The 14,557-nt window shown below is 38.4% G+C and overlaps 1 protein-coding gene across 7 annotated transcripts in view; it reads left to right on the forward strand.

Annotated features, from left to right (window-relative positions):
- The window catches only part of DISC1 (DISC1 scaffold protein), a 212,929-nt gene that overhangs the window by 178,098 nt on the left and 20,274 nt on the right, over positions 1-14,557 (forward strand). For 6 of the 7 annotated variants that reach the window (XM_075495878.1, XM_075495880.1, XM_075495879.1 and 3 more), the window contains 2 exons: positions 7,684-7,927; positions 13,748-13,792. In XM_075495878.1, coding sequence (XP_075351993.1) covers positions 7,684-7,927; positions 13,748-13,792 — 289 coding nt within the window. The remainder of the gene's footprint in view (positions 1-7,683; positions 7,928-13,747; positions 13,793-14,557) is intronic. The other variant, XM_075495881.1, reaches the window with a different exon arrangement.

Below are 14,557 nucleotides of genomic sequence, written 5' to 3' on the forward strand. Positions count from 1 at the left end.
ATTGTGACTCATTACATATAATTTAGATTTTCTTGGGGGGGCAGGGAGAGTGGAATTTATGGGAGAGGGTACAACTTACGTCTGGTTCATCACTTTGTTAACATGCAGTTATTGTTGTAAAACATCATGCTTCATTAAATCCAAATCTATGGAACTAGAGAGAAAAATGGAATTCTGGAAGGAGATCTGATACGCTGGTCCCACTTGCAGTTGGTCCTGGGCAGTGGTTTGCTTACAGCCCTCCCTCCTAATGCACAGTTTGTCTTGCCTTCTGCACTGAAGGCTGTATTCTCAATAATGTATCTCAGCTGCTGATAGAAATCGTTTAGCTACAAATCCAAAGTAGGAAACTGCCTTCACTCACAGCTCCCCTTTGTTTACCCTGCTTTGACAATTTGGTATGCACACTTGGAAACTCTGTCCCTCATTTTGTAGCACTGTGGAATATATAATCGTTACATGGTATGTTGATTTTGCTTCAATGTCACTACCATTATGTTAAAAGGAAAGTATTTATACAAGTTTAAAAGGCTTATTTACTTCATATATGTACATCTTCATATACTATGAAGTCCTTCACGTGAGGATAAAACAATACAATTAAAATTGTTTACAAATAGAACATAATACATATAAACAGAACATGTAATTTAGATATTCTCAGCTAGTTGATTCTATAGTGCAGCATATGCTTATTCTGTGCATGGTCTTTCATAGGATCTTCATCTAAAGACACTACCTGGAGCTACCACAAGTAATAAAATGGCAGTGTTACCTGCTAGTTAACAGCACAGAGCAGGGGAGAAAATAGAGGCAGGGAAGAAAAGAGTTAAGTTTTCAACCCGTGGAGGTTGTCCCTTCCGCTGGACCTGCAGAAATACACTGTCCCTGGAGTGAAAGTTCAGACAGGGGCAAGGAGCAATGTGAAAGAAGCAAGGTCCATGCAGCAGTCTGAAGGATATTGTGCAGCATTTGAGTGGTTGTGTTCCAGCGTGGCATTTTTCCTTCTAAAGTGGTTTTGTTATGCTTCAGTTCCATTCTGTAAGTGTGTTTTATACTGGGCCTAGGATGTCTACAGTGTTAAATATCTCAGACGAACAGGTATCTGCTCATATTTGGGGTTCTCCACTAGGACTTGTCTGAAATTTGGTGGATGTGGGCAAGCAGGGAATTGAACTTGGCTCACAAAGCCAAGAAGTGATAGCTCCTAATCCCAGCATAATTAAAAGACTGTGGTGGGTGTTCCCTAGCAATATTGTAGAGGTTAGAGTTAGAGGTTAGAGCACTCAACAACAACACAGGAGACCTGGCTCCAGGTACTCTGCCTACTGCACCTCCAGGTATACTCTGCCCTGCTACATCCCTGAGTAGAGGAGAGGAGAATGCCACAGGCACCCCATTGAGGGCTGGACTGGTCTGGGTGCTTTGCTCACCCGTTTCCTCAAATCTGACCCTTTCTGCACGTTTGCCTCTGCTTCTGGGATGTTGTAGAAAGCAGAGCCACTGCCATCACCCATTCTTCCAGCTGTGTTAAAGTAGTGTCCACATCTCTGTGCTGCACTGTCATGTCCTGTCTGGGTGTGCTGGATGTCTTTTGGATAGGACTGTTGTGCAGAGGACTTGTCTGTGGCTCATAATGTTTAGATATTAGAGCAAAATTTTTAGGTGCTGAAGATGTAGGAGTATAGAAGTTAGATGGGGATTGTGAGGATTGCTTTCTTGGACTCTTGTGGTTCTGGTCCAGAGTATTCTCCAGTAGGTCAAACATCACATGTAAAGACGGTCAGCTACTTGTTGTTTTCTAGATATTATTGTATGCTTTATAAGGGAGGAGACAAGGTCAGAGAAGCAAATTGCTTGTGCCAGAGAAGAGTGCTGCAAGCTTCAGACTTTGCCTAGGAGTTCTAGCTAGTCTCCAAGGTAGGTGTTAGAGCACATTGTCATCTGACAGGGGAGTGTGGAGTCTCCTGACTGTCTGGGAGCGAGTCTTGTTTTTACATGGAGAAGTGTAATAATAGTGCTGAACAGCAAACAAGCTTTGACATAAGGGAGTAGGAAGAATGTCTCCTGCGCTGGGGGACAGCCGCACAATTGGAACGATATGAAGTCAATTCATGAGATTTTCAGCTCCTGAGGATACTGGAGAGAAGAGACACAATGCAAGGAATTGAATTGTGAAATTGAGGTTGTATGAAGGGGTTTATAGGATTAGGGAGACTTGCAAGAAGAAAAAAAAAGACAAAAGGTTTTGATTTCAGATGTTTAGAAGAGGTGACTTTCTAGGGCGCAGGCCAAGGAAAAAAGAAGTTTTGCTGTTTGGGCAGAGTCCAGGTTTTCTTTGTCCCTTTCCCTGCACCTTCTTTCTTCTCTTTTTTTATGTTCATCAGCTGAGAGCTGTGATCTGATGAGCCCTAGCTGTACCTCTCCCTTATCAGTCCTCTGTTGCACACCAGCCAGGCGGGGAAAACAAGGTTATGTGCCTCCCTCTCCTTAGAGCCTCATGTGACCCGCTGATAAGAACATTGTAGTCCTTGGCTTGTTCAACAGATTGGTTGTAGGCATCTTAAAATATAACAGCTAAGGTTAAAGATCAAGAACTGGTCAGGCTGGAAACCTTTTTTTTTTTTTTTTTTTTTTTTTTAAATGAAGGAGAGAAGCAGAACTTATTCCTGAAGTAGTAAATACTTGTTAAATATAGGAAGGGCTATTAATGCATGACTGTGAATTAAAATGATAAACCAAATCAGAGGGGTGGATTTCTGCTAAAAGTAAAGCAATATGGTTGCCTGCCTTCCTCTGAGTATTATTAGTCCATACTTTCTTTTATTTGCCTCCTTTGTTCGCTGCATGGCTGTTGCCTTAAGAAAAGGCAACAAAGACATAACTAAATATAGAGTAAGAAGAGCTAGTTCCTTCCCTGTGGTGCAAAATATAAATAGGAGCAAGTGACCAAAATACAGAGGAAACTTTCTCTAGTTTGTACAATAGATCAACAAAGAATGGGGATATAGAGCAAAGTCTTTTGATTCACATTGCCGTTTTCTACAAGCCCCAAAACTTTCCAATCATTTTAATTGTCATAATGAAAATCCCTGTTGTTTCTGCCAGACTACCTTTGTTGCATTTCGTTTGCTTTCTTGTCAGAGGAAGCTGCCTTTAGGGTCAGCAAATGCAGTGTTAACATGTATGAGGTAAAGGGAAAGGTAAGTACATGCTTTCCTGAATCTGCATGTTAGTGTGGCTTACCTATTAGAAGGAAGTTGTCTAGAGTATTTCTTGTTAGTGATGGTTAATCTCCCCTCATAAGTTAGCTTTTGTTTGTGCAGTTTCTAAATAGATGTCTTACTATGTAGCCTTTTAGCTTCAGTTTCGTTCTCTTGGTTTTCAAGATGTGGCTTCTTACAGGGATCTCCCTTAAAATAAGCAACATATTCTATCAATGCACAATGTTGACCTCAGGGTGTTATAAACCACTTTTAACAATTCACTCACCAAGGGGCATTCCTAAAAACTAGAGATGATGAGATTTACAAGTAGTGACATCTCCCCATGTTGATTCCGATTTGCTTTAGAGGAGATTTTGGGGGACATTGTTTTGTTTTGTCCTTTTAAATAGGGTTTAATATAAAATTTTTTGGCTATTTTTAAACGGGCATGTTTTCATTTAGGCTATAGTGTTCAGGAACTGAATGTGCCTTTTGTATGTATGCAGAGCCCTCAATAGGAAAGTTGTGTTCTCGTAGTTCCAGTTAGCACTATAAATAGCTTTAGAATAATGTTGTGCTGAGCGCCACATAGAGAGCCCCCATTGATATCTCTGTGAATCTTGTGAAAAGACAGAGGAGCAATCTTCTTTGGACTTCAAGGAAGAGAGAGAGAATCCTTGCGTGATATGACTCTCGACATGAATTTCACCCAATGTTATGTGTAGATTGAAGATGTCCTCTAGTTTCCTTGTACCCTCTGGTCTCTGGTGTTGTTTCCTAGAAAACTACTTGAGACTTGGTAAAGACATCTGCAATTACAATTTCAGTTGCCACTTCATGAAGAGAACTCAAGGATAAACCTCTGTGTTCCACATTCATTTCCTCCTGTCCATAAACAGCTTTGTTTCTCTGACAGCTCTTTCATCATCATCAACTTGATCTAATCCAGAATTCTCCCTGCTGCGTCCTTCTGTGTTGCTGCGGATGTCTCAGCCATTCTTCAAGTCAACTTAGGCCTGCTCTTGTAGATTCTTTCTGCATGGTATCCTTGAGATAAGACCTGTCCCAGCTATCCATCCAGCTAAAAAAATTACTCGGGTTGAGTCTTGCACCTCACTCACTTCAACATCCATTTCCCTCGCCGTGACTTGTCAAAAGCAGTCTTGCCCTACCCTCATCCATTCAAAGTGCTGTTGCCACTGCAATGACTGTTCTTTCTCCCTCTTTTTAAAATTTTTTTTTTATTTTAATTCTGTGTTTCTGATCATTTCACTTTGTTTGCTTTTCTCCATTGGTTCCCTCTGTCCTGTCACATCAAACATAACTACTAGCCTTCAATGTCAAGGCTGCTCACAATCTTTTACCACCTACTCAGTCTTTTTTTTTTTTCTTTTTTTTAATAAAAAGACTGACTTCCATTTACAGGTGTTAAACCACATTGATATCAATCACTTGCCCATTACGTTTTTATACTAGCATCTTTTGCCTTTCTTACATGATTCCTTTATGGAGAGGTGGCAATCTTAGATATTCACTGACCTGTTTCATTGGCCTCCTGCAAGTCCTTAAAATTCTCATTCACTGTGATACCTCAGTGTGCTTGACAGTGATTAGACTAGTTACTGGTGTAACTAATTAAACTGTTGTACTGTAACTAACGTGCCATGTTCAGTCCACTGTTGTCTCAGTGTTTCTTTGAACATCCTCCTCTGTATCCTAGCTCTCGTTGCTTGTTTTAAACTTAAAAGTCTTTGAGAAAAGGGCCATCATTGTCATCTGTTTGGTGTTTGTACAAAGCCTGGCAATTTGGACTCATGAGCACTCTGGCACTTGGGAGTTCACAATCAGTAGGTGCTTAAGGGATGTTTTCTTGTTGCTGGGTCTGTACAAATGGTTGATGGATTGTGATTTGTTGTGGATTCCAACAAATTGTTCCTGGCACCTCCATCGAACGTGCCACATATACCACTTTGATAGTAATGTAGAGACAGGTGTATAACACCTAGAAGTTGATACATTGTAAAATATTTAGAAGTATAGGAATAATATAAAAGCTGATCCAGTCTCGATCCATCATTTTGAAAAGTTGCATACCTGAAAAAACTCACTGTGTTCAGTACAGGCATCCACATACTCTTGGCTTCATGGAGACTGCAAATGCACTTTATTGTGGATTGAACATGAATAAACCACACTCAGAAATTCAAATAAGCTTGGTTTTACACCTGATGTAAAAACTAAAGATTTTTGCATGCTGGGGACAACATAAGTTTTAGTAATCATTTGGTATGTGTTTCTGTGTCATCTATTTGCAGCTTTCAAATAATTTTCATTTTAAAAGTGTGTTTGAAAAATGCTTCTAAGCACTGAATTTCAAAATACAGACTAAAAGATGCAGAGTCCTTGGGCTTAGGTATGTTCAGAATATCCAAGTATACGTGCGCTCACTGATTTCAGCTGAAGAGTTCAGCGTAACATCTTAGTATTTTAGTTCAAGATGTATCAGAGTTTTACAGATGCAATGATAAAACAAAGATGTTTTATCTTTGTTTTAGATAGATTGCTTAAAGTAAAAGCAATCTATCAGTGGTATGTTCAGTAATTGCTGATTTCTAAAATGGGTGTAAAACTTAGATGCAATCAAAAGCATGTTGACCGATGAGCTGAGTCATGGTCGAATAACAGCAGCCCAGGCACTGTTATGCTGTACTTTCATATATGCTATTCATCTTCTCCACTGTGAATACTACGTACATCACTATCTCTGTCCTAGTATTGTCAGTAGAGCTTTTCATTAAATTGAATAGCCAAAACAAGCTATCCACTGGAAATTATGATTTAGGTCTCTAGTGTATTTTCTGACCCTTTAATAATAAGCCATATATAGCTGCAAACAAACTTTTTCAAAAAGCAAGTAAATGGGCAGGGAAATGTTTTTGACTGTGTAACCATGATGATGTGACTGACAAATAGAGAAACAGTGGGGGTTATTTTATTTTTCTGGCCTGGTAAGTAAATGCTACCTGGATAGAACACAGAAGTGTAATCCAGTGAAGATTTTTTTTCCTTTCTAATTAGTGATACTCTGAACTCCTTGGGGGAGACCAATTTGTGGACCTCATGCTGCATGCTGCCTTCAATAAACATATATACTGACTCTAAGCACAGATCAAGCAGCTCGGCTTCTGGAGCTTAATTTTGCTCTCAGTCTCAAAATACTGCTGTGTGAATTTTACAGCTTGGCTTCTTGTAGAGTTTGTAGAGTTAAAAACGTACCTTTCTTAGATTAATGAATTCATTGTGAGCAGTGCAGCTCCTTTATCCTTCATTTAGAATAAAAGATAAGCTGGTATTTAATTTAGTCAGAAAAGTTAAAATCAAATAGTTATTTTCCTTCTTTTAGTCACTTATAATTGCTTACTATTATATAGCAAATGATATAATTTGAAAAGGACTGTGAAAAAAATATTGCGGTTATTAGATATTAGCATTCAAATCTGTCTGGAAGTGTATATTGCCATGGGAATTGGCGCTTCTGAGGCCCATCCCAGGCTCTGCCGCTGATCTGCTATATTTTAGCATGCCACCTAACCTTTTGGTTCCTTAGAGACAACACGTATTAAACGGAGATGTGACCACATCTCTTACGAGCAGCGTGATGTTAGTATTCAGTACCTTGTTCTGAAAAACTATTTATGCCTAGAATTCCCATTTACTTCAGGTGAAAATATCTATTGGCTGGATCTCGGGAGCAGTACCTGTAACATACATGGACGTTTTTGAGAGATGATCAATGGATTAAAAGTACAAAGAAGTTTGGTATTTTGAATTTCCTAATACTTTGGGGTTTTCTTTGGTGGCATAACAAAGTAGAAAAAAACAAAGCACGTTAGTGAGAGATAAGGACAACACTCAAAAGTATAAGACTGAAGGAAAGGAAGAATATTATAGTTTGATCTAATCTGATTCACCAGAGTTGAAGCAAGCATGTTTCAGTCTAACAAGAAATTTAGTGTACCTATTTACCAAAAATTAGAGCTGATTAAATGCGGTAAATAGTGTGATTGCTCATACATGATCTTGTACATGAAATTCAGGAAGACCACATGACTGCTTTTGGGATGACAGGCCTGTATATCCGATAGCATGAAGGAAGCTCTGATTGTGATCGCAAGACCCCTGGACTTCCGTCTGATCAGGAGAAGGTCACATGCAGCCAGTGTATGCCGTACAGCTGGAAGCGACATCTTAGCACAAAGGGGTTTTTATGGCATTGCCTTTGTACTAGGGCCATAACTTTACTGCTTTTCAGTTTGAAATAGCTTGTGTTATCTCTGTGGAAGTATTTGAGCTGCTGTTGGTTTTTTCGTTGTTTTTATTTTCCTGTCTAATAATAAGCAGTCACCCCAAAAGTTACTTGAAATAGCAACTATTCTCCCTGAACTGCAGTTTTATTTTCTTTTGGCTTTTATTTCAGCTGCGGGAGCCAGCTGCTCCAAAGAGTGTGGGAAGCTGACTTGGAGGCCTGTCAGCTGTTGATCCGAGGGTTTCAACTGAAAGAAACCAGTTGCTGTGTTTTTGAGGAAGAGGAGAACCAAATGGATGAGATGGAGATGACTGCTGATGGCCCATCTGACTCTGAAAAAAGAAAAGAAGGTCACTTTCCAAAGGGCACAGAGTGGGGCACTGCTCCCTGCCCCAAACACAGCGAGCTAAAAGAGGTATCTGAGATATTCTACAGCTGCATTTCAAGCAATACTGCTGGTTTTCCTTTAGAGAGGAGGAGTTGAATCTGGGTGATGGGTCAGCGGGGCAGGTTAAGTATGAACTTAACATCTGGCCTCGAATCTGGGAGATGAATAAAATAGCTTATTAGCTTCTCAGAAGCCCTTCAACCATTTTTCCTTTCACCATCAGTCTTTTTAAAATGTGGAAATTATTCAGGCAATGAATAAAAAATGTACTTCAGGACTTCAAGGAAAAATGACTAAGTATTTAACACAAATTATCAGCTGTTCCTCATCTCACTGATGAGTTACACTCTGAGTTAGTTCTGCTGACTTGTTAGCCTGGATCTATGTTAGCTGAAGTGGGGAAAGAGTAAGTTTTCCTCCCCTAGTGAAATGGTCAAAGGCTTCCTAGCTCAGATGCTGATAGGCTTCCAGCATCCAACAAATGTTAAAAGGAGGAAAAAATCATGAGGCTTAAAAGGGTTTGACAAATTTCTTTTAAGTTTTTGTGTTCTGGTCTGGAATGTCATCCTTGCTTAAAAATGTGTAGCTACCTAATAATCTACCTAATAATCTTATAACTGCACTGCCAAGGTAAACCAGCTGTTAAAAAGCTTCATCACCCAACAGCACCACTGTGACAAAAAACCCCTCCAACAGGAGTTGTCAGTTTTATTACCTTGGAATTTGGTTGACAAAAATTAAAAGTGTGCTTAATTGCACCCAATGTTAAGAGCCATTGAACTGTGTGTTACATTGAAAGCTGATGCCTAATTTTGCATTTATACTGGCTGAGACTTAGTGGAAAGCAGGCCCTTGCCTTACTGTAAAATCGCCTCTTGTTAGTAAAATTCTGTTTTTAAACTGGGCTTCAATATTACTTGCAGCCTTTTCCTAGGGGAAACGGTTTATGGACTGACTCCACATAGAGAACATTTTTATTGGAAATGGTCAGCTATGGCTCCCCTCTTCCCTCTTCTCCCCCCCCCCCCCCCCCCCCTCCCCCCCATATTCCTGATGACTCCACTGAAGTAATGTGAACAATTCTGTTGGTTATGGAAAGCTGCGCTCCCCTTTCAAAAGTGCAGCTGAGAAGCTCTGGAGGGTTTGTGGTTTTGTGATTGTTTCTGTAGCACTCTTGAGATTTGTGCTGCAGATGATCACCTATTTCACCCCTGCAAGTCCAGATCGTTTGCCTGGAAATCAGCATCGCTGTCCTAGAATGACATCAGGGCAACTGAAGTGAGCTGACTTCTGGTCCTGGAGAGGGGTGCAGGACTCGGAGGGACAGGTTGCCCATATGTTTAATGGAAGAGGAAAGCATATTTGTGGTGCTTCCATTAAGCTCCTCCTTTTGAACTTGCTTTTTGATAATTTCCTCTCTGTCTCTATCAGCCACAGAGGGAACTTAGGGAGACTATCCCCTTAACTTCAGCTCTTGATCTAGGTGCTTAAACTTTGTGGTATAAATGCCTTTGCCTGGGATCTGGCCTATCATGGTATCCTGAATAAACTCCATTTTGAGAACGTGCCAAAATCCATTCAGAAGCAGATGTGTAAATATAAATTTGAAAATACCCATCAGTGAAGGACCTGTGGAGGTATTCCTGCATATATTCCCACAGTGCTCCTAGGACTGACAAACTTGAAAGAAAAAAAGAAGCAGTTTTGTTAATATAAGAACGTTAATTTGTTTTCCAGCTTTTAGAAGGAGTTGAGCAACACAGCTATGTTTCATCACAGCTTACTCGACTAGCCTTCCTCTGCTTCAGTGCTGCCTACAGCTTTGACCATTGAGGAAAAGCTATGCATCAGTGATGACTGCAACCCATTGCAACTATAAAAAACCCCAACATATAGACAGCGTTCTGGTTCTGGAATTAGGGTTGGTCAGCTTGCTTTTATACTTTCAGGAGCTGGGATGTTTTCCTTGTTGTGGGGTATAGAAGTTTTACCCAAACAAGTACGCTTTAGGTAGTAAAGCTGGTAGGATCTCAGTAGGAGTGACAGGCAGTATCTAAACTTTTAGAGACGAGCTATAGCATAACTTTCCCTAACATCTCCTAGTAATTCATCGCAAGGCAGAATATAAAAACAAACAAATGATGCGACATGTTACTTACAAATCATGCTAACTTCCAGTTTTTAACGTGTTAAAGTGCAAGGGAGTATATGTCTCGATTTGTAAATGGACTTAGTTAAAAGACAGACCACTTCTGTAGCATTTAAGTGCTCTGTTACACGGTATTACATTTTTTTAATTTAAAAATAATATAATGTTTGTGGCAAAAAATAAAATAAAATAATGGGGTGGCTTTTAGTCTCTAAATTTAGCCATTCATATGACTTTCATGGAAAAAACTTACTGTTGTCCATTAGTAGTGAACCTTTTTGTAGCCATTTATCAGCAAGTGGGCATACCTGATAGAAAAGCATGTATTTATCAAAATACTTGGTTTGATATTATTTAGCAAGGCGGTGGTGTCCCTGTGAGAGTAGTAGCTTGATGTGGTTGCCGTGTTTCTAGAATGATTATTCTCTTCAACTGTGTCACCTCTGTTCCCCTTTGGGGAATTTCTAGAGAGAGCTGTTGGTCACTGAAGCAAAAGAAAAGAGTGGAGTTCTTTGTATTTAGAGGTTACTGAATTACTTGCTTCAAAACAGCGTAGCAAAGGGTAATGATAGCATATGTGCATATATGCCTTGGAAGGTACATTTTATTCCCAGGTGATTGATTTACTTTACAGTGAAATGCTATAAATGAAGCTCTCCAGTTATTTATCATGTCGTATCTGGCTAAGTATTACTGTGGAGTGGATATTGGTTTTGCTGATGTATACTATAAATACAGTTTTCTTGCATATAACTGTATCTTACTGTATAGGTTTCATTAGAAAACAAAGAAACAAATAAGAAACATAACAATAATAAGAAAAGCAAAATAGATGAATGGAACGACCCCTTCACTTAGATCCTCGGATACTGCTTTGCGGAGGGGCTGTTTTTAATTTTTAATTGAATATCTTCACTAGATCATAAGATATGACATGTTCTGGTATAAAATATGTAAGGTATAAATTCTTTGAAAGTTCAGATATTTTACTGTCATGTGTGAGCACAGGTTTATTAACTGTCAACAGTTACTTTATAGTCTTCATAACTAAGACAGTACAGATTTTTTTTCCCCAGTTTATGTGGTAGACTGTGGCATCCCGAAATAATCCGGTAAATCAAGTTTCCTTTATAACGCTGACTGTTAACCAGGGAAGACAGTCACATGTTTTGGCAGCTCAGCTTGTTGAAACATCACTACTAATTTTTTGGTCAAAACTAAATAAAGTGAGGCCAGCAAAAGTCATCCTGTGGAACACTCTGAGTTACTTAAAAATTAAGATGTACTCCTCTCAAGTACAGATAATTCATTAGATTATAGTATTTTAAGAAAATGCTGAAGCAAAGTTATAGACAATATTACTAGCCTCAGTCACGTCAAAGTCAGCTTGTCTAATGTATTTGAGAGAGATTCTTGAATTTTCATATAAGCATGTACTCTCCAGCTGGTAGCTATCTTGATGAAATTAGGGTGCCCCATCATTGCAGTTCTAATTTGTCTTTTCATGACTAATTGGGCTTGATTTTCTCCCAACTTTCTGAGGAATTAAAGATGGGTTCTATTTTTCATCCCAGAAATGTTCTGTACTGCAAATTATTTTGCCCAGGTGACATGTGGGGTAGAAGTTGCTATGATCATTATTACATAGTTAGATATGTATCTGGGTGATTTCTGAAATATACAATAACATTTCATTTCTCTTCAGACATTTAATGCCTGCTTATTCCACTCCTTATGATAACTTGCTTTATTTTTTGCTTGTTGATAACGTATGTGTAAGCAAAACCTTTTTATAACACCAGAAACACCGATGATAACACGAGATGTGTGTGTGCTGGGACCTCCCTAACACCAAGTATCTTGATGAACATGAGTATGTGTGCACCTGCAGGCTGAGTTCCTGACCTATCCTTTTTTCTTCTTCTTCTGCTATCTGGCATGCTGTGCAGTGCTCCCTCTTAATCACTATGAAGGAAAGAAACACCTACTAGATTTCAAGAAAATTGAGGTGATTAAAGTTACAAGGTAAAAAACAAAATTCAGTAGTGTTACCTTTTGTAAGTCAGCATTTTTGGTAGTTATCCCATCAGAATTCTTTGTAGATCATTTCTCACTTTTTCACCATAAAAGAAGCAGAGAGCAGAGGTTAGAGTAAGGGCTGCTGTCTTTTCCTCACCTCCGCATACTTCAGTTTTGCCGTCTGGGAAGATGTTTCAGAGTCTTTTGTAGGGCACTCTGGTGTTGGCAAGGTGTTCTGTAATTGCAAAGCCTTAATTTGATTAACTTTTTTTAAGATATTGAATGTTCTAAGTGATATTAAGTGGACAGTCATGAAAAATAATAATATTTAATATGGTACCTGTCATTACAAAGAAGTCATCACAGGATATGACACAACATTTTTCAGAATTCAGTGATAGCAAGCACCAAGAAAGCCTCTGTCAGTAGGCTGTAACTCATTACCGTGCATTGAGATAGCCTGTGGTCCAGGAGGCAAATGTGCAACGTGTAAAGGACAAAGCCTTTAGAAAGCTAAATAAACTGTGCTTTCATTTGAGTTTTAATTAAATGCTGTATTTGTAGAGCTTCAAAAATAATTTGGAAACTTTAAATTTAATCTTCATTTTAAATGTCAACATTAAGCATCAGTGAAAGTCAGCATTTGAATGTTTTTTTGTATTAATCCAAGCTGGAAAGGATTTCTGTAGCAACAGACAGCTGGCTTGTACACAGTGATCAGATCATCGTTGTACAGTCACACGTGTTGTTGTGCAGTAAGATGCCTCTTGACTGCATGTGATACTGTTGTGTAGTATCTACTGGTAAAAATGCTAACTCTTTAGCTAGAGATCGTGGCATCTCAGTAAGCTTAATGGTTACTTGTATTTTGCAGTAAAAATATATTTTTATCAGAAAATTGATATTACAGGTAAAAGAAGCCTAAGCAACCTCTTCTCAGATAGATTACTGAAAATAGTACCCAGTAATAATAATAATGATCTTATGGCAGAGTAATGATTTTGCACTTTATTATATATATGTACATACCTGTGATACTAAGTATCACTAAGCCCTACCAAAGCAATATCTCTATCTCGGTTTATTTAAAGATTATCAATACTGTTATGTGTGATAAGTATTAATGATTTTCCAATAATGTTAACATCAAATTTCTTTGCTTTTCAGTCAATGAATGAAATGTTGGCTAATTTCTTATAGACTTTACAGATGAAACAACTTTTGAAAGAGGAACTGACTGTAGTTAGCACGTGTTACCAACACAAAACATCAGTGGGGTCTCTTGTTCCTCCTGCCCAAAATCACTTACAGAGTTTGTGCCAAAAAAATTTCTGTAGACTCTTGAATGGTTTATAGATCTATAAGAGCTTGATAGAAAAGTTTGTTTCAATCTATAGTTAGTCCTTCAGTTTTAGAGGGTGTACTCCTTGTGGGTTTTAACTGCGAAGCCAAAGGCAGGCTTTAATAAAATGTATTCAAATTTAGCTTTAAATATTGGGTGGCTGCCACGGCTCCATTATAAATGCAATTGAAATGTTTCATGCGTGTGAAGCAAAATGATGTAATTTTTCAGCTTATATAACTTTTTAATGTGCTATATGGTTTTCATAAGTTCCATTGAAATGTTACTGTTTATATAGCATGTATCTACCGTGTACTTAATAATTTATCTCTAACAGGTTATGGAAGACATTTCATTTGGAGCAGAAGGTCATTTATCTGAGGTAGGTGTTTTCTAGGCAGCATGAAGTGGTGATATTGTACAGACTTTTCTGGGTCTCAATTAGAACTAATGACACTTGTTTTTATAGTATTACCTTTGGGTAAAAATTGCTTGAGAGTGTGCAAGCAGTTAGAAAAGCAACACAGGCACAACTAGAGTGGGCCCATTCTTTTTTTTTTTTCCCCATTGAAGATAATGGCAAAATTGCTGTGTATTTCACAGGGTTTATAGTTAAATGCTCTGCTAGTGCTTTTAGTACATACCAACAACAGAATGAATATGTTGGGGAAAAGTAGGACCGATAATATTTAGCCAACCTCACTGTAGCACTGTAATGATGCTTAGGAATGGAACAAAATCATGATGTGTTACTTGTTTCCTTGTGTACCACTAAAAATACCTTTGAATTTACTTTTGAAGTATAAAAGCACGCTGCAGCAGAATACAGGGTAATAGGAATTTCATCTGAATAAAAATACTGGATGATTGTCATTTTACGCAATTTCCATAAATGTATTTTCACAGATGTCAGATCCTAGTCTAGATATTTAAGAAAGTCTAGGATAATTGAGTAACGAGGTGCATTTCCTATGAGAGTAAGCGATGAGAAAAATCTGTGTACATACAAAAATCTGTCTACATACAAACTAAGAGTTCAGGTAATATACGTGTAAGGAGAGTTATACTGGTTCTAAGAGCTGTACTGATTCAGTCCGGTCCATTTTTATATTGGTATGCCTTGGGTTGCAACTTACATATTAAGGAA

The sequence above is a fragment of the Mycteria americana genome, chromosome 3, assembly GCF_035582795.1.
Source record: "Mycteria americana isolate JAX WOST 10 ecotype Jacksonville Zoo and Gardens chromosome 3, USCA_MyAme_1.0, whole genome shotgun sequence".
NCBI lineage: Eukaryota > Metazoa > Chordata > Aves > Ciconiiformes > Ciconiidae > Mycteria > Mycteria americana.